Genomic DNA, 16,021 nt, shown 5'->3' on the forward strand with positions numbered 1-16,021 from the left:
TAAGTTTAATTAGGGAATTTTTCTTTGTGTGTATGGTATTAGTCATAAAGAGTATATCCATTATTTTTTATATCCATTGCCAATTTATATGCATTTCTAATTAAATGTTGATAAAATTCTATTAAAAATTTATCTATATGTATGTCCACTTTCTGTTTTGTGTTTTGTGCAAACTGATTATCTCTGAATTTAATGACAACTGTTTTATGTTTAAGGCCTAACCATTAAATGGGTAAGTTGCGTTGCTTGGTTAAAAATACTAGGGGAAGATATTTCTGTTAAACTTAATCTTTACAAATGTAGCCAATATTTTTATGGCAGAGTATTAATTACAGTAAATAATTGATGTTGTCATCAGTAGTTCTATTAATTTTTTTAGGAATTTTCAGATATAATGAATTTTCTATATTTGAAGAAAGTTTTTAGAACTTCACCAAATACAACTCTGCAAAGTAAAAGAGTAAATAGAACGGCTGTTATTTATATGACCCGAGCGATGAGGACTGACTATATCGCGAAACGGCATGTTTATGACGGTAATCGAAACTCAGAGGAAAGGACTTTGAGGGATATAAATGGCCGAGGGTAGTGGAATATACTGGATGGAGTTGGAGATTAAGAATGCTTTAAGCTGGACTATAAAAAATACATTTTCAGCGACCTATCTGGCTTTAAATCTAGGATCAATAAAATTAAAAGTAGGATAAATATCTAATTTATCGATTTTCTCACTTCGCGGTCCTATTAATAAAGTTATTCACGTAAAGCACATGACAGATTAAAGATCCAAATTATAAAGGATTCTTCAAAGTAAACAAGTAAGGAAAGTCTAAAGTCGGGTGGGGCCGACTATATTATACCCTGCACCACTTTGTAGATCTAAATTTTCGATACCATATCACATCCGTCAAATGTGTTGGGGGCTATATATAACGGTTTGTCCCATATATATACATTTAAATATCACTATATCTGGACAGAATTTGATAGACTTCTACAAAATCTATAGACTCAAAATGAAAGTCGGCTAATGCACTAGGGTGGAACACAATGTTAGTAAAAAATGTGGGAAACGTTTAAATCTGAAGCAATTTTAAGGAAACTTCGCAAAAGTTTATTAATGATTTATCGCTCGATATATATGTATTACAAGTTTAGGAAAATTAGAGTCAATTTTACAACTTTTCGACTACGCTGGTGCGATTTTACAAGGAAAATGTTGGTAAATGTTACATTTTTGTCGAAATCAGAAAAACATAAAGGGTGATACGGTCAAAATTTGGTCAAGGGAAAACGCGTGTAAATCGGTGAAATCGTTTATTTAAAAAATCAAATTAAATTTCTTTTTCAAGTTCAATTAGTATAAAATTCAGGAAAAATATTCAGTTAGGCTTTCGCTTTTCCAAATCCGAATTGCCGGGCCTCACGCTTGACACCTCCCATCAGATTTTGTACAGCAACCTTGTCCACCTTCTTCGCCGCAGAAAGCCAGTTTGCATTGAACTGCTGCTCGTCCTTAGCAGTTTTTTTTGGTCTTCTTTAGGTTTCGCTTGACAATAGCCCAATATTTCTCAATTGGGCGGAGCTCTGGCGTGTTGGGAGGGTTCTTGTCCTTGGGAACCACCTGCACGTTGTTGGCGGCGTACCACTCCATGGCATTTTTACCGTAATGGCAAGATGCCAAATCCGGCCAAAACAGTGCGGAACAACCGTGTTTCTTCAGGAAAGGCAGCAGACGTTTATTCAAACACTCTTTCACGTAAATTTCTTGGTTGACAGTCCCGGAAGCTATGAAAATGCTGCTTTTCAAGCCACAGGTACAGATGGCTTGCCAAACCAGATATGTCTTTGCGAACTTTGACAGTTTTATGTGCTTGAAAATATCTGCTACCTTTCACCTTCCTTTTGCCGTATAAAACTCCTGTCCCGGAAGCTGCTTGTAGTCGGCTTTGACGTAGGTTTCGTCGTCCGTTACCACGCAGTCAAACTTCGTCAGCATCGTCGTGTACAGCCTCCGGGATCGCGCTTGAAACTACCGGCAACTCTCTTTGTCGTCTCAGCGGCTTCCGGTTTTCGATTTCCCCCCGATCCAGACTTCCTGGCTGTCGACAAACATTCCCCAAACACTTTAATTACATTTGTAATGGTTGATTTGGCAACTTTTAGCGATTTTGCCAGCTTTGCGTGCGAGTAGCTCGGATTTTCGCGATGCGCGAGCAAAATTTTGATACGCTGCTCTTCTTGCTTGGACGGCATTTTGACAACTGAAGAGTGAATTCCAAAATCAAAATAGGAGCAACACTCTACACACACACACACACCTTCAAAATGAGGGGTGTTCAGGTTTTTTAAATGCAAAATTGAAAGAAATACGTCAAGTTTATATTGACCAAATTTTGACCGTATCACCCTTTATATGTATATGGGAGCTATATCTAAATCTGAACCGATTTCAACCAAATTTGGCACGCATAGCTACAATGCTAATTCTACTCCCTGTGCAAAATTTCAATTAAATCGGAGTAAAAGATTAGCCACTGTGGTCATATGAGTGTAAATCGGGCGAACGATATATATGGGAGCTATATCTAAATCTGAAGAGATTTCAATAAAATTTGGCACACTTGACTACACTACTAATTCCCTGTTTCCCTGTTTCGACCAAGGTTTTTTTTTTGTTTTTTTTTTTTTACATATATTCCAGATATGTTCGGAAGATTCCGAAAAAATGTTCAACATTATTTTGTAGTATATTAAATTTTGAACTGTAAAATGTGTCTTATTAAATACCTAAAGTCAGAAAAGTACAGTGTTTCATATAAACGAAATGGACTGTGTTGTTGTTTCAAAAATAACTTTTTTTATTGAAAAAATAAAAATTTTGTAACAAACGAATTTTTTTGGTGATAAAAGTTTAAACTTTTCGAAGCAATTCAAAAAACTCTAACAAAAGAAAAACGTTTTCGGTACACGTTTTCCAAACGTTTTTTTTTCTTTGCGTGCATACAAACTGACCCCCAGATTTGGTTTGCGGAGCCTCTAAAAGAAGCATATTTCATCCGATTCGGCTGAAATATGCTTGGGGCAGTATATACCCATATACCAAATTTTCACCACGACACAAAATATATAAACTTCATGGGGCCTGAGACCAAAATTTCAATGTGTTATAACTGGAATGACAAAGCTGGTATACCCCATTCTACAGTGGAGGGTATAAAAATATTCAGTTAAAATTGTTTTTGATTCAATTAATGTTTAATCAAACTAAAATTAAAGCACAGAAATGGACCAAATAGGTTTTTTTTGTTGGCCTTAGTTATTGATATTATCATTTCTGTTTTTGAAGCAGCTTCAAATAAATATTAGTTAAATACGTAAAAAATATTCACACAAAAAAAAATCAATGAATTTTCTTGTCAATACATTAAAATTATACATTGAACTAACAACGTAATTTGTAAATACAATTACGATTTTAGTAATATTTTGTCACATTAGCAAACAATTTTTTTATATCAACAAAAATTTTGTTGAACTTAAAAATTTCCTTTAACAACAATTTATTGTAAGTTCAAAAATTATAATATTATTTTGCGTGTTTTACTAGACTCATAAACTTCAATCATAGATATGCTCTACTTACTTTTCCATATCCTTGCCATCGGTGGGAGGATTTCTGTTTATTGTATTCGTTTCAAATGGATCTTCCGTGGTGGGTGGTGGTGGTGGAGGTGAATCTGTGACTGGGGACATAGGATAACCACGACGTGCTGGTACCAATGCTGGTGGTGCTAATGTAGTGGTCGTTGTTGATGGTCTTCTTGGCGGTACATAACCACTACGCCTTGTCCAATCGGGTATGATGCGCTTGCCAGTGGCCGAAACAAATTCCACATCATCACTATTGTCATCACCCTTACCAGAGGCATGATTCGAGGGCAAAGACGAACCAAAAGTATTGGTGTGGATATTATAGGTGTTGTAGGCCCATTCATCCCGGACATTACGACGGGCATTCAAACGTCTCTGCACTGCCCGATTATAGAAGTCATCCTCATGCAAGCGTTTCAGTTTAATGGATGTGGAATTATTGACGACAACATTGTCATTGTTATTCTTTGGTATATTCTTGAGATCGACCAATTCCACTTGTGATGTTAGGGATTTTGTTTCCAATTTCCTCGGTTGCCTCGACATGGAGGTTGACGATGTGGCCTGGCCCTGTTTGGTTTGTTGTGATGATGTCTGCTGTGGATGATGATGATGATTATGCCTATGCAGATGCTGTGAATTCATATGCAGATGATGGTGGCCATTGTGGTTGTGATGCTGATTGTGACGCGAGTGTTGATGGAGATGTTGTGGCGATTGTCGTTTTGTGACTTGCTGATTATCTGGATCTGCTGAAACCGTTAAAAGGCAATGTAACACCAACACCAGTGTTATGCGGCTAATCGTATTTGAGACTATCATTTTTGTATATTTTTTGTTTGTTTTTTACTCCTTCTCTTTGGTAGTTACTATTTCCCCCTTCTTCTACCTTTGTTTTGTGGCTACAGCTCTTAAATGGGGTACAGGCTTCGATTGAGAAATAAATCTGTAAATATGTAAGAAATCGATAAAAAGTCGTTACTTATATGTACTTTATACTATGGTCAAATTGCTTCAAAATAATGAACGTTTAATTAAACAAGTAAGGAAAGTCTAAAGTCGGGCGGGGCCGACTATATTATACCCTGCACCACTTTGTAGATCTAAATTTTCGATACTATATCACATCCGTCAAATGTGTTGGGTGCTATATATAAAGGTTTGTCCCAAATACATACATTTAAATATCACTCGATTTGGACAGAATTTGATAGATTTTTACAACATCTACAGACTCAAAATTTAAGTTGGATAATGCACTAGGGTGGAACATAATGCTAGTAAAAAAATATGCGAAACATTTAAATCTGAAGCAATTTTAAGGAAACTTCGCAAAAGTTTATTTATGATTTATCGCTCGATATATATGTATTAGAAGTTTAGGAAAATTAGAGCCATTTTTACAACTTTTCGACTAAGCAGTGGCGATTTAACAAGGAAAATGTTGGTATTTTGACCATTTTTGTCGAAATAAGAAAAACATATATATGGGAGCTATATCGAAATCTGAACCGATTTCAACCAAATTTGGCACGCATACCTACAATGCTAATTCTACTCCCTACTCAACTAAATCGGAGCAAAAATTGCCCTCTGTGGTCATATGAGTGTAAATCGGGCGAAAGCTATATATGGGAGCTATATCTAAATCTGAACCGATTTATACCAAATTTGGCACGCATAGCTACAATGCTAATTCTACTGCCTGTGCAAAATTTCAACTAAATCGGAGTTAAAAACTGGTCTCTGTGGTCATATGAGTGTAAATCGGGCGAAAGCTATATATGGGAGCTATATCTAAATCTGAACCGATTTCAATAAAATTTGGCACACTTGACTACACTGCTAATTATACTCCTAGTGCAAAATTTCAACCAAATTGGGCTAAAACTCTGGCTTCTGGGACCGTATTAGTCCATATCGGGCGAAAGATATATATGGGAGCTGTATCTAAATCTGAACCGATTTCTTACAAAATCAATAGGGTTCTATTCTGAGCCAAAACACAAACTTGTGCCAAATTTGAAGTCGATTGGACTAAACCTGCGACTTAGACTTTGATTACAAAAATGTGTTCACGGAGAGACGGACATGGCTATATCGATTCAGGAGCCCACCCTGAGCAGTTTTGCCAAAGATATCATGTGTCTATCTCGTCTCCGTCTGGGTGTTCCAAACATATGCACTAACTTATAATACCCTGTTCCACAGTATGGCTCAGGGTATAAATACAGTTTATGTTAAGCATGTCCGTCCGTCCGTTCGTCTGTTGAAATCACGCTAACCTCCGAACGAAACAAGCTATCGACTTGAAACTTGGCACAAGTAGTTGTTATTGATGTAGGTCGGATGGTATTACAAATGGGTCATATCGGATCACGTTTACCTATATCCCCCATATACACGGACCCCCAGATTTGGTTTTCGGAGCCTCTACGAGAAGCATATTTCATCCGATCCTGCTGAAATTTGGAACATGGTGTTGCTATATAAAGGGTGATTTGTTAAGAGCTTGATAACTTTTTTAAAAAAAAAACGCATAAAATTTGCAAAATCTCATCGGTTCTTTATTTGAAACGTTAGATTGGTCCATGACATTTACTTTTTGAAGATAATTTCATTTAAATGTTGACCGCGGCTGCGTCTTAGGTGGTCCATTCGGAAAGTCCAATTTTGGGCAACTTTTTCGAGCATTTCGGCCGGAATAGCCCGAATTTCTTCGGAAATGTTGTCTTCCAAAGCTGGAATAGTTGCTGGCTTATTTCTGTAGACTTTAGACTTGACGTAGCCCCACAAAAAATAGTCTAAAGGCGTCAAATCGCATGATCTTGGTGGCCAACTTACCGGTCCATTTCTTGAGATGAATTGTTCTCCGAAGTTTTCCCTCAAAATGGCCATAGAATCGCGAGCTGTGTGGCATGTAGCGCCATCTTGTTGAAACCACATGTCAACCAAGTTCAGTTCTTCCATTTTTGGCAACAAAAAGTTTGTTAGCATCGAACGATAGCGATCGCCATTCACCGTAACGTTGCGTCCAACAGCATCTTTGAAAAAATACGGCCCAATGATTCCACCAGCGTACAAACCACACCAAACAGTGCATTTTTCGGGATGCATGGGCAGTTCTTGAACGGCTTCTGGTTGCTCTTCACTCCAAATGCGGCAATTTTGCTTATTTACGTAGCCATTCAACCAGAAATGAGCCTCATCGCTGAACAAAATTTGTCGATAAAAAAGCGGATTTTCTGCCACTGATTTTGGTAATAAAATTCAATGATTTGCAAGCGTTGCTCGTTAGTAAGTCTTTTCATGATGAAATGTCAAAGCATACTGAGCATCTTTCTCTTTGACACCATGTCTGAAATCCCACGTGATCTGTCAAATACTAATGCATGAAAATCCTAACCTCAAAAGAATCACCCTTTAGTACCTAACAGCCATGCAAAAATTGGTCCATATTGGTTCATAATTATGTATAGCCCCCATATAAACCGATCCCCAGATTTGGCTTGCGGAGCCTCAAAGAGAAGCAAATTTCATCTGATCCGGCTGAAATTTGGTACATGACGTTGGTATATGGTCTCTAACACCCATGCAAAACTTGGTCCACATCGCTCCATAATTATATATAGCCCCCATATAAACCGATCCCCAGATTTGGCTTGCGGAGTCTCTAAGAGCCAAAACTAATCTACCAAAATGTTATTGCCATAGACAATTTTGTGAAAATTTTATATTTCTGTAGAACATTTTGTGAAAATTTTATATTTCTATAGAACATTTCGTCAAAATTTTATTTCTGTAGAAAATTTTGTCAACATTTTATGTTTTTAAGAAATTTTGTCAAAATATAATTTCTATATAAAATGTTGTCAAAAAAATGTTTATTTCTATTGAAAATTTTGTCAAAACTTTATTTCTATAGAAAATTTTGTCAGAATTTTATTTCTGTAGAAACTTTTGTCAAAATGTTATTCCAATAGAAAATTTATGAAGCATTTAATTTGTAAGAGGACATTTCTCAAATGTTTTCTCCATAAGGAGTTAGCATAAAGGGCCCAAAATTGAGTTATCTCTCCCAGCCAGATCTATACTAAAGGCTGTGGAAAGGTTCATTCGCCCGAACCGAAACATGTACAGTCCAGGCGTGTATAGATTTGTATCTGGCGTTTTCTTTTCAATGGCTCTATTAACCATGTTCCTTAATCTATATCTGTCCATAAAACTCGAAAAATAATTGTATAATTAGATATAATGCATTTGGACGTCAATTGCCTCTTTCGGTATCAGGCTAACATGAAATATAAGTTGGAGAGGAATATTTTGCAAAATCTTCCAAAACATCCAGAATTCTACCAATCTACCAAATAGTAAAAAATCTGTCATTTTTGGCAGACTCGTGTTCATAATTGTATATAGCCCCCATATGAAACGACCCCCATATTTCAATTCTGGCTCTATAATTACCGCACAGAAGTTAATATCGCTTCTTAATTATTTCTTCCCTATATATATCGGTCAAGAACTGAATATATACGTATTTAATCGACCATTCTTTAGAAGAAGTTTCTACGCAATCCATGGTGGAGGGTACATAAGATTCGGCCTGGCCGTACTTAACATACTTGTTTAAAACTCAATTAAGATTTTAGTTGGAAAGATTTCGTGAAATTTATTGAAGATTATTTTATGCGTTCTGAAAATAATTTATTGAAAAAAAGTATTTGTTTGTAGTTGATTTTATATTTTATGCGAAATTTTCCAGAGGCGAATAAAATTTCCTTTTTTAAGTATGACATAAGCATTTTTTTCAATGGCCGTACACATAAGTTCAATATGAATTAAAGCAAAAGAAAATTGTTGGTACTATTCCCAAAAATAGTAGGAATGATCTGCAGTATGGTTAAAATGGTCATGGTTTGGTGCCAATGATTTTTATTTTACTTTTAATTCATTTTGTCTTCTATCAGAGGGTGTAAATTCGTGAATTGTAGTTAAAACGTACAGCAGGCCATTAAAGTTTCCTGGTTTCAACAACGCTTTGTGGAAATCTCAAAATGTGTAGTATAATTTAGTTCAATTTTCGCACGACGTAGTTCATTCTTGTTATAAAACAGTTTACTTTTTATACCCTTCACCACTACTGTGGTACAGGGTATAATAAGTTTGTGCATTTGTATGTAACGCCAAGAAATAGTGGTCATAGACCCATCTTTTAGTATACCGATCGGCTTAGAATTAAATTCTGAGTCGATTTAGCGATGTCCGTCTGTCTGTCTGTCTGTCTGTCTGTATGTCTGTCTGTCCGTCCGTCTGTCTGTATATGTAATTTTGTGCACAAAGTACAGCTCGCAATTGAAGTCCGATCGTCCTTAAATTTGGCGTAGGGCCGTTTCTTGGGGCAGAGACAATCGCTATTGGTTTTGGAAAAAATCGGTTCAGATTTAGATATAGCTGCCATATATATTTATCCCCGATTTGGTCATAGTTAGCGTGTTTACCAACCGATTTTCTTGAAATACCGTACATCCAAATATTTTATGAATCTCGAAAATCGTGCAAAATATCAGCCAAATCGGTTCAGATTTAGATATAGCTCCCATATATATCTTTCGTCCGATTTAGACTCATATGACCACAGAGGCCAAAGTTTACTACCGATCTTCGTGAAATTTTGCACAGAGGGTACAATTGGCATTCTACCAATGCTTGGTAAATTTGATAGAAATCGGTTCAAATTTAGATATAGCTCCCATATATATCTTTCGTCCGATTTGAACTTATATGGCCACAAAAGCCAGATTTTTGCCGTGATTTGCTTCAAATTTTGCACAAGGGGTACGTTTAATAGTATTCTTAAGTGTATCCAATTTTGTTAAAATCGGTTCAGATTTAGATATAGCTGACATATATATCTTTCGCCCGATTTGGACTTATAGGGTCTCAAAAGCCAGAGTTTTGCCCTGACTTACTTCAAATTTTGCACAAGCGGTACTTTCAACGATACTATTGTATGTGCCGAATATGGTCAAAATCGATTCAGATTTAGATATAGCTCCCATATATATGTTTCGTCCGATTTGAAGTTATATGGCCTCAAAATCCAGGGTTTTGCCGTGATTTCCTTCAAATTTCGCACAAGGAGTACTTTTAGTAGTATCGGTAATTGTGCCAAATTTGGTTGAAATCGGTTCAGATTTAAATATGGCTCCCATATATATCTTTCATCCGATTTGAACTTATATGGCCACAAAAGCCAGAGTTTTGCCGTGATTTGCTTCAAATTTTGCACAAGGAGTACGTTTAGTAGTATCGGTAATTGTGCCAAATTTGGTTGAAATCGGTTCACATTTAGATATGGCTCCCATATATATCTTCCCTCCGATTTGCACTCATATGACCAGGGGGCCAAAGTTATACTCCACTTTACGTGATATTTCGCATAGATAGCAGAATTAGTATAATTATATTATTATATGGGAGCTATATATAATCTGAACCGATTTTGACTAAATTTGACTTGTATAGTTAATACATGTCAAATTTAGTCAAAATCGGTTCAGATTATATATAGCTCTCATATATACGTACACCAGAGTTGGGGAAATATATAATGGTAGACTGTTAAACATTTTAGACCCATTTTCAATGGGTCTCTAGAAATTTTAATTCTAGAGATTTTGTAGAAGTAAAAAAATTGTCTCCTTTATATAGCTTCCAGCAAATGTGAAGTAGTTGAGATGGTAACACAAATTTTGGCCTACATAGGGGTGAAGGATATAATATAGTCGGCCCCGCCCGACTTTAGACTTTACTTACTTGTTTCTATGTGTACTTGTTACTTACTATTTAGTTCTATTTTTTTTTTTGCAATAAAGTAAGTCTGTTTCCACTGATTTTTATTTGGTTGGTCTTAACCGGTTTTGGTGCAAATAAAAAAAAACCGAAAACCGGTTTAAAACCCGTAACCGTAAATGGTTTCTACAACAAACCGGGTTTTTGGACACCCTAATACCAACCCATCCACAAAAAATATTCCTGTTACTGAATATGCTAATGCATATCAAATGCATTTCTGTGGTATGTCTCATATTTTCAATTCTTAGACTTCCCTAAAGAAACCGCAAAACTTGGATCATGCATGACTCAAATGAAGGAAGTTCACTATCTGCTTCAGGCCAGCCAACGAATTTACCTAAAGCATTTGGACAATGAAATTAAACCAAAGTCACATGGGAAACCACACACGGAGGATCATCAGCCACCTAAATGACAAACCATAGAGAACCGTTGTGATTTATGTCCAAATCGAATAAATTCACATCCCTTCTCAAATACACAGATTTTTTTTTGTTTCAAGTTTGTATGGATGTTTGTTTTATTTTTCGTTGAATTTATGATTTAATGCTTTCCTAATCAATATTTATTGGTCTTTTGGCCAGAATGCTGACCGTCTTCCGTTGGATTTTGTTTTTTATTTTTTGCGGCGCTTACTGCATACTTTTGTGTCTGTTTTCATTTTTGGTCTGGTCGGTTGGGGCAAGGCCATTTGGTCTATGGTTTCTTTTATTAATGTTGACACATTTTGAAAAATACGAAACAAAAAAAATCTTATTTTCTTTCATTAGCAAAATTCTCAGAATAATTGAGAATCAGTGTAGAAGTTTGCGGAAACTTAAAAATAATTTTGGTGTTATGAATGTTGGAAAGGAAGTGATTCACTAAGACTTTTTTTTAATTGCTGCAATGCTATTCAGAAACAGAATGTGTGCTTATACTTTTTCTCAACATAATTTGCAAAATATTCGCATATATTTTGCTTGCAAGAATAAAATCTTCGAGCCATCAAAGCAGTTCTTAAAAACAAAATAGGATTTTTTTTTTATAAAACAGTAGCAATTTCATCACACCTTCGTAAAAAACTAATTTCAGAGTTGCCGTCTACAGTTGTCTGGTACCTACTTCCGGTTCACAATCATAAGGTGTCATCATTAGAGCCCTCCCGCATGGAAATGGGAATACATTTTTTTGGTTTCTCGTAGTGGTACTCGTAACCGTCATACGGTTGCCACTTGAGTCAAAAAAATTTACCAAAGTTCGATGGAAAATTTACAAAAACTCTACAACATTAAAAAAAATCTTATTTTGAAGTTTTTGATCAAATTATGTAGTTAGTATAAAAAAATATATTTTTCTTCCAAAGAAATGTTTTTCTATAATTTTAGAAGTTTATTTCAATATTTGCAATATTTATTAGCGTCAATTTTTTGTGTATAAATATCTCTTAAATTGTAAATGAGTCGAATTTTAAATGTTTAAACGATGTCGCTAGCACAAACAAGGGAAGGTTAAAGTGGCAACCCGATTTGATTCAGCCTAACTTAGACTTTTTCCAGAGAAAATGTTGTCAAAATTTTATTTCTATAGAAAATTTTGTCAAAATTTTATTTCTATAGAAAATTTTGTCAAAATTTTTTTTCTATAGAAACTTTTCTCAAAATTTTATTTTTATAAAAAATTTTCTCAAAATTTTATTTCTATAAAAATTTTGTCAAAATTTTATTTCTATAAAAAATTTTGTCAAAATTTTATTTCTATATAAAATTTTGCCATAATTTTATTTCTATAGAAAATTTAGTTAAAATTTTATTTCTATAGAAAATTTTGTCAACATTTTATTTCTATTAAAAATTTTGTCAAAATTTTATTACAATAAAAAAATTTTGTTAAAATTTTTTTTCTATAGAAACTTTTCTCAAAATTTTATTTCTATAAAAAATTTTGTCAAAATTTTATTTCTATACAAAATTTTGCCAAAATTTTATTTCTATAGAAAATTTTGTTAAAATTTTATTTCTATTGAAAATTTTTTTTTAAATTTTATTTCTATAAAAAATTTTGTCAAAATTTTATTTCTATTGAAAATTTTGTCAAAATTTTATTTCAATAAAAAAATTTTGTTAAAATTTTATTTCTATAGAAACTTTTCTCAAAATTTTAATTCTATTGAAAATTTAGTTAAAATTTTATTTCTATAAAAAATTTTGTCAAAATTTTATTTCTATATAAAATTTTGTCAAAATTTTATTTCTATAGAAAATTTAGTTAAAATTTTATTTCTATTGAAAATTTTGTCAAAATTTTATTTCAATAAAAATTTTTTTTTAATTTTATTTCTATAAAAAATTTTGTCAAAATTTTATTTCTATAGAAAATTTTGGCAACATTTTATTTCTATAGAAAAGTTTGTCAACATTTTATTTCTATAGAAAATTTTGTCAACATTTTATTTCTATAGAAAATTTTGTCAACGTTTTATTTCTATAGAAAATTTTGCTAAAATTTTATTTCTATAAAAAATTTTGTCAAAATTTTATTTCTATAGAAAATTTTGTCAAAATTTTATTTCTATAGAAATTTTGTCAACATTTTATTTCTATAGAAAAGTTTGTCAACATTTTATTTCTATAGAAAATTTTGTCAACATTTTATTTCTATATAAAATCTTGTCAACATTTTATTTCTATAGAATATTTTGTCAAAAATTTAATTTCTATAGCAAATTTTGTAAAAATTTCATTTCTATAGTTTATCAAAATTTTATTTTATTAAAATTTTATTTCTATAGAATATTTTGTAAAAATTTTATTTCTAAAGAAAATGTTTGCAAAATTGTAATTTTGTAGAAAAAAAATTTTCGAAAATTTTATTTCTATAGGAAATTTTGTCAAAATTTTATTTCTATGTAAAATTTTGCCATAATTTTATTTCTATAGAAAATTTTGTCAAAATTTTATTTCTATAGAAAATTTTGTCAAAATTTTATTTCTATAGAAAATTTCGTTAAAATTTTATTTCTATAGAAAAATCTGTCAAAATTTTGTTTCAATAAAAAATTAGTGTAAAAATTTTATTTCTATAGAATATTTTGTCTAAAATTTATTTCTAAAGAAAATTCGTTTTGTTTTTTTATTGTTGGTTTTTTCTTTAATCATTGTTTTTTTTTTTTTTTGATTTCAGCTTAAAACCATGCATTGACTACACTAGAAGTGTAGCTTAACCAACAGAGGTAAAGAATGTTTGTCAAATTTATTTGGGCACAGCCCTATAGACTGCAAGATGGTTGGATGGACGCACGTTTCGGAATTACCACATTCCTCATCAGCATCCTCTACTTGCAGCAAAACTACCAACCAATTATCAGAATAAATTCAGGCAGTTCACTAAACCCAAAAGTAAACCACACTTCAGTCCATTGTTATCACAATCTAAGTGAGCCTGATTCTTAATCGGGCTGCCACTTTAACCTAAACCACACTTGAACCTTCCGAAAAAATGTTTTACGTGATAGCCGGCTTATGCCGAAATAAATTCGTGCAAATATATCTCTTTTCCATTGCCACCGTCAAATCATCGATTTGAGTGTAGTTGGCTGGGTTTATTTTGAGCGTGCTTCCTCTTTTTTTCATTTGTTTTGTCAAAATTTTATTTCTATAGAAAATTCGGTCAAAATTTTGTTTCAATAAAATATTTGTTTCAAAATTTTATTTCTACAGAATATTTTGTCTAAAATTTATTTCTAAAGAAAATTTTGTCAAAAGTTTATTTCTTTAGAAAATTTTGTCAAAATTTATTTCAATATTTAGAAAATTTTTGTCAAAATTTTATTTCTATAGAAAAATGTCCAAATTTCAATAAAAAATGCTATTTCTATAGAAAAGTTTTTCAAAATTTTATTTTATAGATTTTTTTCAAAATTTTATTTCTAAAATTTCGTTCTATAGAAAATGTTGTTAAAATTTTATTTCTATAGGAAACATTTTATTTCTATAGAAAATTTTTGTCAAAATTTTATTTCTATAGAAAATTTTGTCAAAATTTTATTTCTATAGAAAATTTTGTCAAAATTTTATTTCTATAAAAAATTTTGTCAAAATTTTATTTCTATAAAAAATTTTGTCAAAATTTTATTTCTATATAAAATTTTGCAATAATTTTATTTCTATAGAAAATTTTGTTAAAATTTTATTTCTATAGAAAATTTTGTCAAAATTTTATTTGTATAGAAAAGTTTGTCAAAATTTATATTCGAATTTTAAATGTTTAAACGATGTCGCTAGCACAAACAAGAGAAGGTTAAAGTGGCAACCCGATTTGATTCAGCCTAACTTAGACTTTTTCCAGAGAAAATGTTGTCAAAATTTTATTTCTATAGAAAATTTTGTCAAAATTTTATTTCTATAGAAAATTTTATCAAAATTTTATTTCTATAGAAACTTTTCTCAAAATTTTATTTCTATAAAAAATTTTGTCAAAATTTTATTTCTATAAAAAATTTTGTCAAAATTTTATTTCTATAAAAAATTTTGTCAAAATTTTATTTCTATGTAAAATTTTGCAATAATTTTATTTCTATAGAAAATTTTGTTAAAATTTTATTTCTATAGAAAATTTTGTCAACATTTTATTTGTATAGAAAAGTTTGTCAACATTTTATTTCTATAGAAAATTTTGTCAACATTATATTTCTATAGAAAATTTTGTCAACATTTTATTTCTATAGAAAATTTTGTTAAAATTTTATTTCTATTGAAAATTTTGTTAAAATTTTATTTCTATTGAAAATTTAGTTAAAATTTTATTTCTATTGAAAATTTTGTCAAAATTTTATTTCAATAAAAAAATTTTGTTAAAATTTTATTTCTATAGAAACTTTTCTCAAAATTTTAATTCTATTGAAAATTTAGTTAAAATTTTATTTCTATAAAAAATTTTGTCAAAATTTTATTTCTATAGAAAATTTTGTCAAAATTTTATTTCTATAGAAAATTTTGTTAAAATTTTATTTCTATTCAAAATTTGGTCAAAATTTTATTTCAATAAAAAAATTTTGTTAAAATTTTATTTCTATAAAAAATGTTGTCAAAATTTTATTTCTATAGAAAATTTTGTCAACATTTTATTTCTATAGCAAAGTTTGTCAACATTTTATTTCTATAGAAAATTTTGTGAACATTTTATTTCGATATAAAATCTTGTCAACATTTTATTTCTATAGAATATTTTGTCAAAATTTAATTTCTAAAGAAAATGTTTGCAAAATTGTACTTTTGTAGAAAAAAAATGTCAAAATTTTATTTCTATAGGAAATTTTGCCATAATTTTATTTCTATAGAAAATTTTGTCAAAATTTTATTTCTATTGAAAATTTTGTCAAAATTTTATTTCTATAGAAAATTTTGTCAACATTTTATTTCTACAGAAAAGTTTGTCAACATTTTATTTCTATAGGAAATTTTGTCAACATTTTATTTCTATAGAAAATTTTGTCAACATTTTATTTTTATAGAAAATTTTGTTAAAATTT

General features: G+C 31.2%; 1 protein-coding gene across 1 annotated transcript in view; it reads right to left on the minus strand.

Moving 5' to 3' along the window:
- The window catches only part of slow (epidermal growth factor-like protein slowdown), a 221,082-nt gene that overhangs the window by 116,899 nt on the left and 88,162 nt on the right, over positions 1 to 16,021 (minus strand). Inside the window, exon 3 of the mRNA XM_075304794.1 lies at positions 3,647 to 4,600. Within this exon, the coding sequence (XP_075160909.1) occupies positions 3,647 to 4,476 (830 nt within the window). The 5' untranslated portion in view covers positions 4,477 to 4,600. The remainder of the gene's footprint in view (positions 1 to 3,646; positions 4,601 to 16,021) is intronic.

Source organism: Haematobia irritans, chromosome 4 (genome assembly GCF_050003625.1).
Source record: "Haematobia irritans isolate KBUSLIRL chromosome 4, ASM5000362v1, whole genome shotgun sequence".
Classification (NCBI taxonomy): Eukaryota; Metazoa; Arthropoda; class Insecta; order Diptera; family Muscidae; genus Haematobia; species Haematobia irritans.